This window comes from Bubalus bubalis, chromosome 9 (assembly GCF_019923935.1).
Source record: "Bubalus bubalis isolate 160015118507 breed Murrah chromosome 9, NDDB_SH_1, whole genome shotgun sequence".
Lineage (NCBI taxonomy): Eukaryota > Metazoa > Chordata > Mammalia > Artiodactyla > Bovidae > Bubalus > Bubalus bubalis.
Window position 1 is genome coordinate 53902489 of NC_059165.1, and position 19787 is coordinate 53922275.

The 19787-nt window shown below is 47.8% G+C and overlaps 1 protein-coding gene across 4 annotated transcripts in view; it reads right to left on the minus strand.

Annotated features, from left to right (window-relative positions):
• The window catches only part of SH3RF2 (SH3 domain containing ring finger 2), a 151135-nt gene that overhangs the window by 11140 nt on the left and 120208 nt on the right, over positions 1 to 19787 (minus strand). For 3 of the 4 annotated variants that reach the window (XM_025292503.3, XM_044947520.2, XM_044947521.2), the window contains 3 exons: positions 14268 to 14500; positions 10360 to 10718; positions 8075 to 8371 (listed from right to left, as the gene is read on the minus strand). In XM_025292503.3, coding sequence (XP_025148288.3) covers positions 8108 to 8371; positions 10360 to 10718; positions 14268 to 14500 — 856 coding nt within the window. In that variant the 3' untranslated portion in view covers positions 8075 to 8107. Of the gene's footprint in view, positions 1 to 8039; positions 8372 to 10359; positions 10719 to 14267; positions 14501 to 19787 lie in introns of those variants that run through there. The other variant, XM_025292502.3, reaches the window with a different exon arrangement.

Here is a 19787-nt window from a genome sequence, read left to right on the forward strand (position 1 = left end):
GGCCTCTAGGACGTGTGTGGCCTACAGCAGTCAAACTCGGACATTGCAGATGGCCTTCATCAAGTCAGTCGGTCACACTAGCACGGTTTCTAACAGCATTAACCAAGGATACACAGAGTGGCCTTTGCAAATGTGTTTTGCCTTTCTCTCCGGGTCTTGGCTGGCATCGCTTTAGTCTTTACCAGACTGCAGCTCTTGTCCATCCAGCAGTGACCCTATTTGCATAATTAGCTTGCATCTGTGGGTGTGTATTTACTCCCCCAAAGCAATTGCCTTTGAACTTTGGATAAATATCAGCATGGAACACTGGAAGATGTCAGCTCTGTGAGCCCTCTTGTTCCCACAGAGAAGATGAAAGTGGGGGTCATTTTGGAAATCATAACCCCCTTCTTCTGAACTGTATATCATTTAGAGTGAGGACAGGCAAAACCAGAAATAGACCGGTGAAGAGGGAGAGATCTAGAGACCGAAGAATGATCATCATGTTCTGATGTCAATGATCCAGAACCACATTGCAAGCTTTGGTTCTTTTTCAAGTTGGCTGTGTCTGGCCGCCCTTGCAACAGGGGTAGAGGTGCTTCTCAGATATCTCTGTACAGAATATTCTCAGTCACCTTCTTTCCCACCCCTACTTCTTGGTTGATAAGACCCATAGACTTATTCTCTGGGAGGGCTTCACCCCGAGTTAAACCATCCCCCTACTCCCATCTCCATTTTCATCCCTGTGGTTTCTGCAGAACACACACATTTTGCATCCTCTCCAACTTCAACCATGTTGTGTGTTTACAGTTGCTACTGAAGAAGAGGGACATGATGACTTCTTTTTTCTTTTTTTTTTAATGGATCTTTCTGGGTCATGGGTTGAACTTACATCTCCTGCATTGGCAGGCAGATTCTTTACCACTGAGCCACCAGGGATGCCTGGGACATGGTGACTTAAGATTAAGGTTTGGATTTAAGAGTTCTGGGTTCTAGTCCTTGTTACCGTGGACAAATCATTTGATCTCTGGGCCATAATTCTACTCTCTAAAATGGAATAACAGCAGTACCTGCCATCATAGGCTTGGGTAGGATTGGATGGCATGCCACATGTACAGTGCTTGGTACACAGCAGGTGCTCAGTAAATGGTAACAATTATCACTGGATAAAGAGTTAGTAGTCTCCCTTCCATTTCAAACTCATTATGTGACCTTAGTCAAGTTGCTGAAACATCCTGAGTCTCAGTTTCTTGATCTGTAGTCTGTGGACAAAGATAATTTTTCTCTGAGCGTTTCATGCAGTTCTTGGAATAGTTTGGCAGCAGCAGCAAGATGTGTTTTAGTTTCAGAATCTGAGAAGCTACTCTGGTTTCTGCAGTTGGCTACCCAGAGGCTCCAGGCAAGGTGCAGAGGACAGCTGTGTTGAAAACCCTATATTCAAGGAATGTAGGCACAGTCACAGCCCATATTTTCCTTATTCAGGAGCAACAGGGTCTCCTAAAGCAGCTGTACTTGGAAGAATTCTTGTAAAAGCCCCTTTAAACTCGAATGCCTCAAAACCAGATATGCCAGTGCATCAAAATCTCAAATCCCAGCAATAAATCAAAGCGTTTGAGTCCCAGTGACAGAAACCAGATGGGAGTTTAAATATTCAGGCTGGGTGTGTATGGCCTCAGGTTGCAATATCTTCTTTGACTAGTGTTTACTGAGTACCTCTATGAGTTGTGCTGAAAGTTCCATATGGTACATGAGTGGGATATATACATGGGAATGATAAACATGGGATTCAGGATAGAGGTTGTGAGGGAAGTGGGAGGTGGGGAAGGAAGGAATAACTGGGAGAAGCACACAGCAAGTTTCAATTGTTTTTTAAAAAGCTAGGTGGTAGATATATGGTTATTGGTTTCATGATCCTATATAATTATGTCTATAGGACATTTAATTATAAAAGGGGAGAAAAGCAGAAAGGAGCCCAAATCCAGAAAAGAGGTATAAAAGGGGAGAAAAGCAGAAAGGAGCCCAAATCCAGAAAAGAGGTAGTAAGAAACACCATTCTGTGGGAGCCATATGTATTTTATCTATCCTGTTTACTCTATCCTCGTTGCCTCTCCTAGAGCCTGGGCCAGGGTGCGTGGTGAATTAACTGCTGTTGGATGGACGGATGGGTGAATCTGTAATGCTCCTCCATGTCCTCCATCCCATCATCTTTGATCCCACCTCTGCTGCCTTCCATTTGTCAAAGTGTAGGTCAATCAGCGGAAGGGCTTCCCGGGAACATTTTGTTTCTACTCTGGTCTAGGACACGATACTACAGCTTGGCAAACAGCAGATGGCTTCATCATCATTTAACATTGTTCTATTTCAGGGAAAACGTCCTTGTGAGCTTTATCCTCAATGACGCCAACCTGCTGTAAGGCTCTCTGGAGTTAATTCCCCCACTTGGTCTTGCCTGCTTAGTGACTGTCTTTTATGGTCACCTAAGAGGTTTCTGCAAGTGCTAACATTCTCTTCACTCAACCCGAGGGGGAACTGGGGCCTTCACGCTCAAGACATAAGTGAGAGAAGCCTCAGTGGCAGCAGCTGCCACCCCGGGAGGGCCCAGCTTGTTAAGCACATGCTCCCAGCTGGAGAGGCCCTTGTTATCCTGCCTGCTTCAGCTGCTCACTCCCCGGGCAGGGAGTCGGACACTGTGGGGCTGGCCTGTGTGAAGAGGCAGTGAGAGGATCAAGATGGGGGCCTGTTCATCTTGTTGAAGTAAAGTACGTGCTTCCTTACCTGCCTGTATGAGACCAGAGGAGCTAGGACACTGAAGTGCATCATTTACACCTAGGAAACTCTTAGCTGAAAAAGACAGGTGAACAGGCATGTTCACCTGTCCTCCAAGTCAGCTCCTTGCCTCAGCTGAGGGCCTACAAAGGCAAATGTTAAGGGCTGAACAGAGGCCAGGATGGGGGCCAGGAAGAGTGTTGGGCTTGATAGTAGTGCTCTCAACTTCTGAGTGACCTCTCTGAGCCTTACTCTGTACAACAGGGTAACCAGACATTTCAGAATCAGTATGACATAGTGAAAGTGTTAGTCGCTCAGTCATGTCTGACTTTTTGCGACCCTAGGCTCCTCTGTCCGTGGGATTTCCCAGGCAAGAATACTGGAATGGGTAGCCATTCCCTTCTGCAGGGGATCTTCCCAACCACGGGTCAAACCCAGGTCTCCTGCACTGCAGGCAGTCTTTATTGTCTGAGCCACCAGGGGAGCCCAGTATGTCATGCTGCTGCTGCTGCTGCTGCTGCTAAGTCGCTTCAGTCGTGTCCGACTCTGTGTGACCCCATAGACGGCAGCCCACCAGGCTATCCCGTCCATGGGATTCTCCAGGCAAGAATACTGGAGTGGGTTGCCATTTCCTTCTCCAATGCATAAAAAGTGAAAAGTGAAAGTGAATTCGCTTAGTTATGTCCAACTCTTAGCGACCCCATGGACTACAGCCCTGTCCAACTCTTAGCGACCCCATGGACTACAGCCCACCAGGCTCCTCTGTCCATGGAATTCTCCAGGCAAGAGTACTGGAGTGGGGTGCCATTGCCTTCTCTGCCAGTATGTCATAGGCACCAGCTAATCAGAATGAAGAAGGGTTTCATTGCTGCAGGTCTCAACTGCAGCTGGCCTTAGATTTTGGACGGGAGAGCGATGGGGAGGACCTGGAGAAAGAACCAGGGTGCAAGAGCAGGGAGAGGCCCTGAGAAGCTCAGAGAATTTATCATTCACCTATCAGTACAGGACGCTTTCAATATATTGACAACCAGTGTGACCATATTCCTGCTGAATGTCAGAGCCAAATGTCAGCACTGCTATACCATTTAAGAAAGGTGAACTTTCTCTCATTTGTTATGTACCTCTGAATCACTTCGGAGAAGGCGATGGCACCCCACTCCAGTACTCTTGCCTGGAAAATCCCATGGATGGAGGAGCCTGGAAGGCTGCAGTCCATGAGGTTGCTAAGAGTCAGGCATGACAGAGCGACTTCACTTTCACTTTTCACTTTCATGCATTGGAGAAAGAAATGGCAACCCACTCCAGTGTTCTTGCCTGGAGAATCCCAGGGACGGGGGAGCCTGGTGGGCTGCCGTCTATGGGGTCGCACAGAGTTGGACACGACTGAAGCGACTTAGCAGGAGCAGCAGAATCACTTAGGGAGCTTGTCGAAAACACATATGCCTAGTCCCCACCCCAAAACTACTGAACGGCATCCTGTAGGGCCCTGGAAGGGACCTTTATGCTCCTGAGACGTGTGTGCCTGGATCAGCTGGTATCTGGGGACCCAGCTCTACGTGGAAGGGGTTTAGAATGCTTCTGAGAGGAAGTGGAGCACAGTCTGGAGGGGAACATGCCCAGTTCAGGTGCAGGTCATGTGAGTGAGTGAAACAGGCTGCTGCGGTCAAGGCAAATTGAAGAGCAAGTGTCCATTTTCACTGAAATCTTGACCTTGACGCAGCTACCTCCGGATGGCTGCCCATCGGGAGTGCGGGCCTGATGAGATGGACTTTCTGAACGTCCCAGGGAAGCTGGAAATCTGTGAGTCAGAAGTCAGTGATTTAGTTCGGCCTCTCACTGAGTCACAGGTGGGGCCATTGCTTTAAAATCTTCCTGTAGAAGCTCTGTCTATGGGAGGGGGCGGGGGAGCCGGTCCCACGCGAGCCGGGAAGGAGACAGGCTTTAAGGGAGGACCTTGATGCTGTTTGTGTGCATGCTCAGTCGCTCAGTCGTGTCTGACTCTGTGCAACCCCACGGGCTGTAGCCCACCAGGTTCTTCTGTCCATGGGATTCTCCAGGCAAGAATACGGGAGAGGGTGCCATGCCCTCCTCCAGGGAATCTTCCTGACCCAGGAATTGAAGGTCTCTTAGGTCTCCTGCACTGGCAGGCAGGTTTCTCTACCACTAGCTGCTTACGGCAACCATTTCCTCAAGTGTGGTCCTCAGGGTCTGTCCTCAACTGGTTGTGCCCCTCCTTTGTCTCTCAGGTGTCCCCCGCTCTGTGCCTGCCCCAGCACAGCCCGCCCACAGCAGCTTTCCTTGCACTGAGGTGTCAGGGCTGATCACAGGGTGAAGGCGGGCCTCTTCTAGGGACTCCGAGTCTTGGCTGAGGGTATAGAGCTCTCACAGGAATGTCTGGCTTCAGACGTGAGGTGTTCCACACCCACCTGGGATCCCTGGAATGTTCCACACAGGAGCGGATTCTTTGTGCTTGGGTACAAGAGAACTTGACTTGGTTGCTACATTTAAACCCATTGCCAGTGCTTCTTACCCCGCTTGGACACCCTTTCTCCTATCCTTTTGCCTGCCTGACTCTTTCCTGTCCTTCAGGACTCAGCTTAGACTGTGTCTTGACCTCCATGACTAGGTTACTTGGTCTCCTTTTAGCGCCACAGCCTTGGGCAGGCCTTTATTTAGACTTTCTTGCCTGGAATTTCAATAGCCCACTTCCTTAAAAACATTCAAGGCTAATCTTTTTCAGGTATTCACTATGTACCAGCATGACTTCAGTCACTTTATGTTACCTCAGTTAACCCTCACGGTTACCCAGTGAGGCTGGCACTGTTATCATAGCTTTTAAGAAGACAAAGCCTAGAGAAGTCAAGTAACTTGCGCAGCATCACACAGCCAGCACGTGGTAAATGAGGACTGGACCTAGTCTGTGTGCAGCAGAGCCGACAACTGTGACCACCGCACTGTGCCTCCTCTCTAGAGTCTGAAGGCGGTAGACTGACACCAAGGATGGTCTTTTGGTTCACTGAGCATAGTCCTGAGTTAGGCTCTGAAGTTAGGTAGCTTGGACTCAGGGTGAGGGCAGCTCTCAAACTCGCTCTGCCACTGTCTGCAGTTACCCTACAAGCCTCAGCTTCCTAGGCTCTGTAATTGGAATAGTTACATTTGCCTTATAAGGTTATGGTGGACATTATAGGAGAGGATGTAGTATCCAACATGGTGATGGAACAAACGACAGAGAGTGGCAGTGAGTTCAGCTTGTACCATCCTTTTCAAATCCTCAGGTGACTCGGCAGAGATGGGATTTGTTTGGGAGGGAGGGAGTTTGCTGCTGAGCAGGGCAAAGGGGGCTGGATGGAATGGGAGTGGCCAGTCTGGTATTGCTTACAATTCTCAGAAAGGTTACTTTATAGAGATCATGGGCAATGGAATAAATATTCTGTTTCATTTGGAGGGCATGGATTGTGTCTTCATTACACACAGACAACCTGCTTTTCAGCCACAACAGGTAAAAATTAACTGGCTCCAGTGCTACTGAGGCACAGAGTAAATATTTGGTTGTTTGGGCATGTCACATGTCTGCTGCTCTGGGGGCAGATTGCTAAACTCATTGCGAGTACTTTTTGGGGTAAATACGAGGGGTAGGTACTCATATTTTGACAAATCATACGATGCCTGCCTGTCTTGGTGACTTTTCTCCATTTCTCCATCTGGATGACTGTTTTCCCCTCACTGAATCATGCAGTTGGGGGTGACGATTTTGTGGCTAGACATGGGTCAGTATCTCTCAGAAGCACCAGAACGTGTTGCCACATTGGCCCTACCAACCCCAAAGGTCTGACATGTGCAGTAGTCCTTGGCAGGAGGATGGTTTTGTTTGTGTTTTATGAAGGTCTGGAAAAGTCTGGATAATTCAATTTGCCAAGTGTGTGGTTGGTATGTAAAAGATAAATGTTTTTAATCCCAGTGTCTTTAAGAACTGTCCAGGGAGAAGGTCTAATTAGACTTGTCTTTTTTTTTTTTTAAATGATATCCAGGCTTAGTAGTAAACGGCATTCATGCACTGAAGTGCCCACATTGATGGGCATGCAATAAATGTTAAATCACAACAGTTAAGTTTAATGAGAATTAATGGTTTGTCTTACAGCATTGTCTCTGCTCCCTGGGCTGCCCTTTAGCCTTATTTACAAGGCTCTGCCTGGCTGTCCCACTCAGTCAGCCCCCATCTTAGTGAGGTTGCCTAGCTTTGCAGACTCCGCCCTTCTTTCCCTACCTGCCAAGAATGTTAAGGTTGATCTCCTCCTCTTTGGTCTTCTCTGACTCATTCCCTAACCCTCTGTCTTTCTCTCTCATTCTCATCATCTCCTCCTTCTTACTCCCTTTCCTCTCCAACTTTATTTGTCCAGTCCCTTTTACAGACACTTTCTTCTAGAAGGGACCCCCACCCAGCTGTGGATTGCCATCTTCCCCATAATATTGTAACCTTATCCTGCAACCCAGGGAAACATCTAGTCTGCCCCAAATAGAAGAAATCAGTGGAAGTAAAGACTGTTTGCAGTGCAAACAGAATGAATATCTAAACTTAAACCCCTTATGAAGTTGTTTCTAAGCATGTTGTGTTTTCTTGGGGAAGTCAGTCTAGAGCCAGGGATGAACGATGGTCCATAGTACCATACAGGACCCTCTCCATAAGTACATGCTTCCTGCTTATCTACTGTGTAGGACTGTAAGTGGGCAAACAGATTGAGAAGCTTCAAGTACGACAGCAGTCAGCTTTCTCTCTAACCTTGTCTGGAACAAAGCCAGGGAGCTGACTCTTTTTGGTTTAGAGGGTTCTTGGAATGTTCACAGCATTCGTCTCATACTCTTCCCAAAAGTTCTCCCTTGGCAGCCAGGATTGTGACTCAATGGAGGGGAAAAAGATACGGTGCCTACTAGTGGCCTGTATCCAGGCCCCAGAAGATGGCAGAAACTGTTCTAAGATGCTGAGGTCAAAGAAGTAATGCCAGCATTCTACCACTGTGACCCCCGGCTGAACCCCGCTTTAGAGCATCATAGAAATTCTACACAGAGCACAGGGAATGAGGAGTGCACACTCCATACTAGGACGAGAGTGGGCAGGATGAGCTCCCATTCCTTAGTCTGGGCAGTCGTCTTGAGACATTGAATCATTACGTCTGCAAGGTCACCTAGTCTACCTTCCTAGCCAAGGCAGGAATCTGTGCTCCCACCTGTCCTTTCCTGGAGCTAAACAAGGCAGAACAGGACCCATGCTCGAGTCCCCAAAGAACAGCAGGACGCCCTCAGTGGAGGCATACTATATTTAAATGCAATTCACCTCTTTGGGGTCTAGGAAAAGCCGCCTGTAGATTCATTTGCTGGGAAACGCAGTCTGCGTGGCCGAGGCAGTGGACGCCGGGGTCACGGTTTTGCTAAAAGCTGACTTCCTCCGGAGGTCTGTCTGCTGTCCAGAGTGGCAGCCACTTCGGTGGGCGAACAGGATGGTCATCTCCGGGCCCAAGGGGGCTGCCTCAGGCTGGGACCCCTTCGGGGTGGCTGGCTGTTCAGGCTTCCCGGAGGTGTGGTGTTTGGCGGGAGGAGGACTGTAGTTCTGAAATCTCACAGTTTTGACTTGCTGTAAGACAGGAGAACAAAGGGACATGGCTGAAGTGTGAGAACTGTGCTGTTTCCCCCTGGGACTTGGCTCACGTTGTTCCTTTACCCTTGTCCCTTCTGGGAATGCCTCATTCATGGGTTCCTCCAGCAAATACTTGTGTCTGCATGAGAGTCCCAGGGATCACCACTCTGTCAGGTGCTATGTACAAATCCAAGAGTGAACAGAACTGCCCTGAAAGATGATAGTGAGAACCAGTGCTCCCGTGGGGAAGAATAAGATGCTAAGGGAGTGGGTAGGACTATCCAATTGAAGCTGGAATGGGGCTTGTCATGGAGGGCCTCCTAAAGGCAGAGTTATTTCAATCAAGAACTGAAGAATGGGGATTATCTAGCAGAAATAGAAGGGGCAATCACTGACCTAAGAACAGGGTCCTGGGCAAGAGGGTATGATCCTTTTGAGAAAATATAAGAAGTTCACCTCCCCTCTCTCTTCTCCACCTGCCAGTAAGGCCTGTCTTGAGGCATACCTCTTCCCTGAGGCCTACCTGCTGACTGCATCAAGTTCTGTGATAAACTTATAAATCCTCAAAGCAGAGCCAGCAAACTAGACACCGCTGACTACACTTTGTCTACAGAAGGTTTAAGAGTTTTAGCTGCTAACACGAAAAATTGGGAGACTGCATATATAAAAGTCAGGATTTCATCTGTCTCTTATGAAACAGCTCAGGTGCACCAGGGCCGGGGCCCCATTCTGCCAACAGTTGGCTGGTGCTGATCAGCAGCTCCCTGTCTGTGTGGGAGTCACCATCTCACATTTGCATAAGCCTTTCCTCTCTCCCTTCTTTCCTAGCCTGTTACAGGATCTGTCTGGTACAATCAGTGTTTACCTTGGCCATTCCCTGTCTTTTGTTTGTTTGTTTAGTCGCTAAGTCATGTCTGACTCTTTTGCGACCCCATAGACTGTAGCCTGCCAGGCTCCTCTGTCCATGGGATTCTCCAGGCAAGAATACTGGAGTGGATTGCCATTCCCTTCTCCAGGGGATCTTCCTGAACCAGGGACTGAACCTGTGTCACCTGCATTGCAGGCAGATTCTTTACTGCTGAGCCACCAGGGAAGCCCCAAAACTAAATAATAACAGTCACCTAATTTTCTTGTTACCTCCTCCATCCCACCATCCTTCTTTCCTCAAGGATATTATTGAGAACATAATACGTTTACAAAAAAAAAGCCATAGAACCACAAAGGTCCTGATAATGGTCAATTGAATAGTTTTAGCTCTGTGTGACCTTGACAAGCCACTTACTCTTTCCTGTGTCTCAGTTACCTCCTCCATACTGTGAACAGGTACACATTATTTCCTGTGTAAGCACTTTACTCATCTCATTTAATTTCCACTCCAATCCTGTGAGGCTATGACTCTTTGTACTGCCATTTTACAGATTAAGCAAAAGAATCTCAGAAAGGTGAAATGTTTCAACTGGAGTCACCAGCTAGCAAGCAGCAGAGCTGGAATTTAAAACAACATTGTATCTGAGGCTAAAGCCATGCTTTCTCAAGTCATCTCTGGGCCTTGAAAGTAGGATGTATGAGATATTCTGGAAGCATCAAGGAGATTCAGTAACATGTCCAGGGAGGATGGAGGTGGTATGAGGATGTGGAGGGGAAAGGTTGTGTGTGAGGATTCCTTTGATTCCTTGTCCATTCAAAGTTGAAATCTCAGGAGCTGAGACACTGTGCAAAGTTAGGGGTCTAAAGAATCAGGCCCCCCTCACTTCACCTCATGGTCATGCATGCATGTTCAGTTGTGTCTAAATCTTTGTGACCCCCATGGACTGTAGTCTGCCAAGCTTCTCTGTTCATAGAACATTCTAGGCAAGAATACTGGAGTGGATTGCCATTTCCTCCTCCAGGGGATCTTCCCAACCCAGGGACTGAACACACTTCTCTTGTGTCTCCTGCATTGGCGGGAGGATTCTTTACCGCTGCGCCATGTCACCTACTCCTACCTTCTCACTGCCGTTTCTTGCGTTTTCTGGTTTCACCAGGATGGAGGGCGGGGCAGATGCAGGCGGTTTGGGGAGAGGCTCACTCTTGATGGGGATTTCTTTGCCTTCCATGATGAGGGAGCTGGCTGCCGTGTGGATCCTGGTGTCGCTGCCCCTGCTGACACACGTGATGGCAGGCTCCCCGGTGGAAGTGGGCTTGGGTCCCAGCTCCGCCACCACTGTGGAGGCTGAGGAGGGGGCCCCCTGTGGCTGGTAGAACTGGAACTGCTGAGGCTGGACCACCATGGTGGGGCTGCGTCTGAAGGAGCCCACCACTAGGGTGGGGATCCCCGACTGGACGGGTCTCTGCAGAGATCCATCTGGGGAATTACAAGACAGAGATATCAGCCCTGGGGCGGCTGACAGCAGCTGGGGGTGGAGAGGAGGGGCTGGGTAGGCAGTGCATCCTGATATCCCAGAATAGTTAAGTGCTTTCCCAATTTGACTGTGCTCACATTCTCCCAGGGTCTTTCAAAGGTGACCTTATTCTTTTTTTAGTGCTGCTTGCCAATGCTGGCAGCCAATGACTGGCTAGGTGAATGTTGGTAGGGGTTGGTGTCAGAAGGTGTATTACCTCCATTTGTCCTCTGTCTGTCTCTCTGTCTCTGTCTCTCTTTCTCTCTCTCTCTCTTTCTTTCACACACACACACACTTCTATGATCTCCTTCCAGGCCTTAAAGATGGGAAATGAAGAAGACAGTACTAAAGACAGGGCTTCACAGTGAGAAGAGAACAGAAATGTCATGCAGACCAAAAAGGACACAAAAGCAGAGGCAACGCAAGAGACAGCAGACATTGAGACTCACAAGAATGAGTCAGCAGAGAGGCATGAGCAGGAGGGAGAGGGCAGGAGAGAGGGGAGGGGACTCTGACCAGCTTCTTGAAGAAAGTTCTGATGGAAGCATTAGGCCTGTGGTGTGGGGACCTCTGCTCTTCATCGGGTCTGTGGGGAGGAAGGCTGAGTGGGATTTAGAGACCATGTGTACTGGGCAAATGTGACAGTAGTTGGAAGTAAATCTGGAAAGGCTATTTCCGAGTTAGGGTTGGGAGCGGTTGAGCTTCGGAAGTCCCATGACACAGGCTCTGGAATCTGATCTCTTCTCAAGGAACCGGGGTCCAGTCAGTCACATCACCTTCCTGCTCCTCAGACCCTCTGGTTGTAAACTGGAGCTAACAACAGTACCTCATGGGCTGGAGTGAGATTATATTTTATGATGCATGCAAAGTGTTAGGATAGTGCCTGGAACATAATAAATGCCCCCATGTTTGAAAACTTTTTTTTTTTCTTTTTTAGGTAAAGGAGAAGCAAACTGTAAAAATGCATGCATGGTCCAGGAGTTTGGTTTTGCCCCTTTTACTTCCCTGAGCTCATTCCACCCCCCCTTTTTTTTTTTTTGCTTTTAACTGAGATGAGCCTCCTCTGTAAAAGAAAGCCATTCCTTCCCCTCAAATTCTCTAGAACACAGGAGATCCCCACCCCTTGAGCACATGTCCTATAGGTGATCTGGAGAATCAGCAAGTTATTGCACTCTGAGGGGTGTAGTGGGAGAGACACTCTGAGCCGCATTGTGGGTCATTTCTCCATAAGGGTCTCCCAGCATCTGTAGCCATAGCAGAGATGTTAGTCCTCTGTGACACTCTATGGACACGTGTGTGAATCAAAGTTACGTGTGCCTGGCACAGAGGGCCCATCTAAGGCCGTGTTCTGTGTCGTGATTCTTCATCAGGATGGGTGTGAACATGAAAAGCAGACACTCACTCAAGAGCGTCGGTATTCTCAGCCACCGCCGGCAAGCCAGCCACTGCTTACACGAGTCTGACCTTTCAATGTCGACATTTATTTTTCCACTGACAGCCCTGTGAGGTGCACATAGTCAATTCTCTGTCATTTCTCTTTGCTTTGGGGAGATTGATAGCTTGACCAGCCTCACCTTGGGCAAAGGGAGAGAGAGAAAGCTTTGGGGACCTAGAAAAGTCAAAGCCATGCTGGGCAGACCTGTCCTTGCTGTGCTGTGCTTAGTCGCTCAGTTGTGTCTGACTCTTTGCAACCCCATGGACTGTAGTCCACCTAGCACCTCTGTCCATAGAGATTCTCCAGGCAAGAATACTGGAGGGTGTTGCCATACCCTCCTCTAAGGGATCTTCCCAACCCAGGGATCGAATCCAGGTCTCCCACATTGCAGGTGGATTCTTTACTGTCTGAGCCATCAAGGAAGCCTGGACCTGTCCTTAGGCTCTTGGAAATGAGTGCAAAATCAGTTTATTGCCATATCTATTTATCTTATGGGTTCCTAATTTCCAAGAGATTGGAGCTTATTACATGTGCACATAATGCAATCGATCAAAACTCCAAGTTGATCAAGATATATGTAAAGGAAGACAGGAAGTGTCCAAAAGGAAGTGGGAAACATTGCCATGGGGATGTTCTTCTCGGCATTCATAAATGTGAACATTTCAGCACTAAGTGAAATGATACATTCACATTATGGGTGGACCTAACATGATCTGCTGAATTCTAAGAGCTATGATAATACTGATAAGACACTAATGCTATAAAAATAGCTAACATTTCTTGAGTGCTTATTGTGTGCCAGGCACCATGTCATTACTATTAAATGGATTCTTTTATTACTCTGATGAGATAGGTGCTATTTTTATTTTCATTTTTCAAACGAGAAAACTGAAGACCCAAGAAGTAAGTAACTTGCCCAACCAAGGCGATTGTGGTGGGATTACTTATTGTGTGTGTTGCAGGGAGAGGGGGGAGGATGGCACTGGAGGGTGCAGGAGAGAGGCACGAGTGGCTCAAATGAAGAGGTAAGACTGCTGGGATCAGTAGGCAAGCAGGCGACTGGAAAGCACTGAGAAAGAGTAGAACTAAGAAAATAGCTTTAATTTTCTGAGGGCATTTTCCTGTGTGGCATATTGCCCCACATGTGAATCCTTTGCTCTGACTAGTACTGCATTTTCACCTTTAATTATATTTTTTTAAATTCGAAGGAGGGGTGGCAGAGCCCAGGCTAAGTCAGGGGATGTAGAACAAATCAAGTTGACTTAGCTTGGCTTTTTGTCATCTTCTAGAGAGGTGTACAAATATAGAGATTTGATGTGTTATAGAACAATGGGTCTCAGAAACTTTTTAGAACCCCCAAAATGAAGTCTTATGCAGAGGTTCAATATATTAGAAGATAAAAGCATGACTTTTAAGATGAGGGAAGTTATGTAACTGCCATGCGTGCAATGTGGATGTTATATAAAAATAAAAGCAAGGTGAAGAACAGTGTATTAAGATTACATGGTATGCATGTACATGGATGAGAACTTGGGACTGAGGGTGAAGGATTGGAAGGATATATTTGTACAATATAATGTAATTTTGTACAATATAATTTTTTAAACTTGTACATATATTAGTTAAACAAAGTGGGATTCAGGGGCTCTTAGCATCAACTCCTCTTTTCCTCCTCCCCTGCATCCTTCATTTCCCTTTTGGTACCCCCTGAGGGTTTCCACGGAACACAGTTTGAGAAACACTGATCCAGCAAGTGCTTTGGTCGTTCTGTCTTAATAAGAACCAGCATCCAACCTAGGCCATATTCTAATTACATGTTGGTACTCAGGGCTGGTATCATCCCAATCAGTGTGTGTGTGTGTGTGTAGACTGAGGGCTGTGACCTTGAGTCTGTCTTGCTTAACCTAATAAAACAACTTGATATTTGGGAAATGTAAAGCAACCTTAAAGCAAAAATCCTTGTTTTAGCAAAAAAAAAAAAAAAAAAAGAACAAACCCCCAAAACTACTCTGTTTGCCCAGAGTGAGATCGCCCCCATCCCTTAGGTCTAGGCACGTACCTCTCCGCCACTACTTACTCTTTCTCATGCTACCTCGTCCTTTGCGGAGAGAGCCCTGCCCTAGGGTCCCCAGGCTGGCTGGGCTCCGCACAGGGTTGACTATGGCCGTGGGCACGAAGACGGACTTGAAGGGCCGGCTCTGCCGGGGATCACTGTCTGAAATACTGCCTTGAGAGGACACAGAGGAGGTGGATAACATCCATGCGGTGTAGAGACCAGGACTTCGGGAGTCTGGAACGCTAGATGTCTTTCTGGTTGTGCAATTTTTTTTTTAAAAAGAAGAAATAGAAAAAGAAAAAGTTCAGTCAAGAGTCCAACCATATACCACAGTCAGCTCCCAACCATATACCACATGTGGCAGCTCCTCACCTGCTCCTACCCATATATACATATTACACAGATCTTAACTACAGAGGCCTCAGCTCCCACACCTGGATAACTGTGTGGGTACACTAAGGGAGGGACGAGGTCTCCTACTGAGGCCTGGTGGGACAAGAAGACTTGAATTTCACCTTCTTTCCCTCCAGCTCTGATCACTCCTCACCCCACGTTCCTTCAGCCCTGAGTTTAAGACCTTGTATGTGCTCATCTCACTTTGGAGGGGCAGTTTCTTGTTTGTTCAGTGACTTGTCCACTAGATTCTAAACTCTTTGAAGGCAGAGATTTTATATGACTTATCTTATATCTTCTGTGATCTGCATATATTGTTAAAGTGTTGAATGGTTGCCATAATGCACTTAGCACTGAAGCCAGCCATTTTGTGTCACACATATTGAGCACTTAGGCTCAGATGGTAAAGAATCTGCTTGCAATGCAGGAGACCTGGCCTCGATTCCTGGGTTGAGACAATCCCCTGGAGAAGGGAATGGCTACCCACTCCAGTATTCTTGCCTGGAAAATTCCAGAGGAGCCTGGCAGGCTCCATGGGGAGTCCATGGGGTTACAAAGAGTCGGACATGACTGAGTGACTAATACTTTCACTTTCACTGTATATCTGGCATTGGCCAAGTCCTTTGCCCACATTATCTCATGGGTTCTTCACAACAGCCTTCTGAGTTAGCAACTATAAATACTACTGTTTTGTAGATTAAAAAAAATACAGATTTACAGGTAGTTGAGATTTGAACCCAGGTCCAGGCTGGCCCTTGTCACCCACGCTCTTATCACTGAGCTACACTACCTTCTGGCTAGTCAGAGCATTCATAATTGGAAAAGCCTGCATCCTGCTTGAAATAAATAAACCAAAGGAGGTGGTAGGCCCTACACATGCCTCCACAAAACCTAATCCTTCAGCCTTAGGCTCTAATTTTTAAGAATAGTATTTAAATTTTGAAAACAGCAATCTCTTGCCCATTGCTTTCCAGCCTGCAGCTCCATGAACCCCATGGGGAATGGCTGTCACTGTACATGTTTCTCTTGTCCTTGTCCCATCCTACCCCAACATCACAGCCCCAGCGGAGTAGCCCATCAATCACCTTGTCACTCTGTTGATTCAGTAACCTCTGCTAATTCCCTGGAGGTAACCAACTCAACCAAGGTCCTGGCACAAAGATGTCCCCATGTAGTTTCCTTCCTGTCAATGCCTCCAGGTTTCTCTTTAGGTAAGTTCCCCTTATTTCTCCTTTTTCTTAAAAAAGTGTCTATAGTTTAATAACGAGCCACCAGTGTTGCACAAGATGGGAAAGGCACCACTTAATGTGGCCAAGTCTGCCCATCAAGCATATGCAGCCACATGCCCTGGGGACAGATGCTTGTGGTGAGGGGGTTTCTGTCCACAGCTTTCATTCTCTGGTCTCTGGGGATGCAGTCAGGGAAGCAGAGTGGGCTAGCCACCAGTCAGAGCTCAGACTACATTCTGGAGATGAGGGCTGGGCTGAGAGAACTCCCCAGCGCTGGCTTTCATAGCAGCGTCTGCACCTGCCTGTGTTTTAAACAAAGACCTCAAAGTGTAGGATGCTGCAAAATGGACCAGCAACAGGGAAGACAGGTTCCAAAATGGTTGGCAGTGGCAGTGGCAGTGGCAGCAAGTACAGAAAAGTTAATGAGGCCTGAGCCAGGCTTATTTGACTAGTCCTTTCTTTGGCCAACTGTTTACAGACTGAGGTGCAACCTCATTTTTCTGGGCCCAGCATGAGGCTGGATTCCAGAAACTCCTAAATTTCAAGTCCCCTTCCCAACACTGAACCCCTCTATGTTTTTTGGCAAAAAGATCAACATGGGCTTCCATGGTGGCCCAGGGGCAACAAATCTGCCCGCCAGTGCAGGAGACATGGGTTTGATCCCTGGTCCACGAGGGAGCAACTGAGCCCAAGTGCCACAACTGCTGAACCGGTGCTCTGGAGCCCAGGAGCTGCAACGACTAAAGCCTGAGCACCCGAGAGCCTGTGCTTTGCAACGAGAAGCCCATGCGCCACAACTAGAGTGGCTCCTGCTCACTGCAACTAGAAAAAAGCCCAAGTAGCAATGAAGAGGACCCAGAGACCCAGCACAGCCAAAAAAGAAAACCTCAGCACTTACCCAGCATGTTCTAACATCAAAATGCTGTGCTAACACATATTCATTAAGCCCCATGACACCCGAGATCTGCAGACATTATGATCCCCGTTTTCTAGATGGAGAGACGGAAAGGCATCCTGGGTTTAAGGCAGAGGTGAGCGTGTTGCCTCTGGTTTGCCCCACTGCACTGCTTTGAGTGTGTCCTCCTTTCTACCTGAGATACAAGCCCTTAAGAACTTGTGCAGTACATGAAAGGGGGCTGACACACGTGCCCTCTACCCTGCTCAGTACTGGCATAGCCTCTTGGTAAGGCAAAGGCTTGCACTGTGGCAGTCTTTATACAGTTCCGTGTAGCAAGTTAAAGGACAGTGAGTGGTGGCCCACCTCTCACTTTTCTCTACCCCTTAGGCAACAGGATGGCATATGAGTCTGGTGAAGGCTGCCTGAAAGAGAAATATCCCAGCTTACTGGGCAGAAAGGCATTTATTGGGAGGACAGAAAGGAGTGGAAAGAGCTTGGAAACAGGATCCTAGGGAAGCTTCTGAGACTAGTGAGGCAGGAGTCTGAGGCAGGGAGTGTCTGATCAGGGGCTGCTGCTTGAGTGCCCACCATGAACGGTCTTCAACTTGGCCCATGTGCTTTCCTTCCTTGTTCCTTCCTTGTTCCCATTCCCAAGTTCTGAGAGGCTAAGCCTGTCCCTCAGCTGTGGTGATGAGCTGAGGAGGTTGGGGAGGACGGGGAGGGGAGAGGGAGAGTGAAGAGGAGGAGAAGGAATGGGGAGGAGCTGGTTTCTGCAGCTTCTAAAATGGGAGGAAACACGCCTCCATTGAGACTGGGTGTGGAGGAGGAAACCCAAAAGCATGTAGGTGCTGTTACGAAGGGCCTGAATGAAAACGTGACAAGTGTTGTGTACCCTCAACCCACGGGCTATCTCTGGGATCTGGGGAATAGGTCGTGGTGGCAGAGATCTAGGTGTGGTCAGCACAGCTGGATAGGCTGGCATTACCCTCAAGCACAGAGCGCTGGAGCTTCACACACCACAGCAGCCTCTCCTCTTTTGGTAATTAAAAGGCTTACTTGCTGAGCTGTAAACCAAAACCCTCGCATTTTGGTCAGCTCTGGTCTCTCAGTTGATCCCCAGACTCTGTCTGGCTCAATGCATTAGGAGATGATGCTGATTAAGAGCGAAAGTTCAAATCTCAGAGGGCACCTCACACCTGGGAGGTCTGGCTGTCTTAGAAAAGGCAGTCCTGTACACCATGGGGGCTGGAGGTAGTGCAGAGCCATCTCTGCAAACACACAATGAAAATGGGGGGAAAACCTCTCACTCACACAGAACCAAAGAGCAGAAAGGGACCTTGCACATGTAGTCCAACCCACTCAGTAGCAGAAACTCCACTGACAAAGGATGGCCTCATTTAGCCCTGAGAACTGGGAGGAACCAAGCCTCCCACAATGGGAAGGGTTATTAAGAACAAGGGTGAGCTGCCCCTAGATAGACAAACTGAGCGTGTCATCTGCATCCAAGGTTTTGGGGATGGAAACTTTCTCTGCATCTGGGAGGCTTCAGAGAAAACATAACACACAGAGAAAGCATTGATCTGCTGTCAACTAATAGCCCTAAGGAGATTATATGGTGACAGTGACTTTCCTTTTGGAAATGCTGATTTCCTGGAAGCAAACACACCCATCAGCATCAGCAGCATCTCAATATATGCACATAGTCAGGTTTCTATGAGCCAGGGGTGCGGAGGGCCTCATGGCCACCTATGGTGCTGCTGAACATCCATCCACCATCTGACACACGGCCACCTCGGATAGAGCGAGTCTAGAAGCTCATCGTTTGCCCAAGAATAGATCTACCTTGGAGAAAAGCCAAGGCGAGAATAGGAAACTGGAGCCTTGAACTACATTGGAACAGAGTCCCATGTGCATTCTAGTTAGGATGATCTTAAGTCCAGATTTTCCAGGGAGAATCTCAGTTTACACCTGCTCTCCTGGTAGTGTCCCTCTTCTATCTCAAAAATGTCCTACCTAGTTTGGATAATGAATTATACAATGACTCTTACTTTAATGGTTTTTTGTGGAATAATCAGGACTTCAGGCTAAGGCCTGATACAAATGCCCCACTAGAGTAGTAGAGATGGCCCTAGAGAGTTCATGATAGTTTCTTCCATGGAAGACTGTTCATGAGTTAAGGTAGGTCTTTGCGCTTCTCTGTCACTTCTGAACTATCCTCCCATTGTCCTCAAGACTTCCCAGCTTGGACTCACAAAAGCAGACTCTACCATCTCCTACTCTGCCTTGTTGCAGACATTACTTTCCCTGTTTCCCTGAGGAACTGAGCTCCCGGCTCACTGTCATTCTCTCCACCACGACGGATCCTACCTTGATGATTTCATCTAGTCTTTGGGCTTTCATCTTAAGCTTAGACTTCTTTCTTAAATGCTAGACTTGTATAGATGCAACCATTTACTAGGAATACTAAGGCATCTGAGACAATGTGCTGCAAATCAGGCTTTTGCTTCCCCTCACTAACACCTCAAAACCTGTTTGTTCTCTTTTGGATTTACTCCATCTCAGTAAAAGGCAACCTTGTCTTCAGTTACTCAGGACTCACTTTGAATCCTCTCTTTTTACACCCAGAATTGGATTTGTCAGAAAATCCTATTGTTTCTACCTTTAGAATAAACCAAAATCTAACCACCGCCCCCTCCCTCCCTCCACAGCCAGCACCTTTGTTCATTTCACCGTCAACACCCCCCGCCCCAGCTCCCCCGCACCCTCACCCCCCGGATTCTTACCATATCCGCTTAACTAGTCTCTCTGCTTCCACCTTTCCTGTCTACAGTTCACTCTCAACCCAGCAACCGGAGGGGTTCTGATTACAACACAAGTTAGATCATGTCAATGCTTCTGCTCCAAGCCCTATAACATGGTTGAAGTCACATTCCTCATTATGACTGAGCAAATTCTGAATCTGAATCCCTGTTACCACTCTGGCCTCATCTCCTACGAGCCCCCTCTCACTTCCCTAATCCA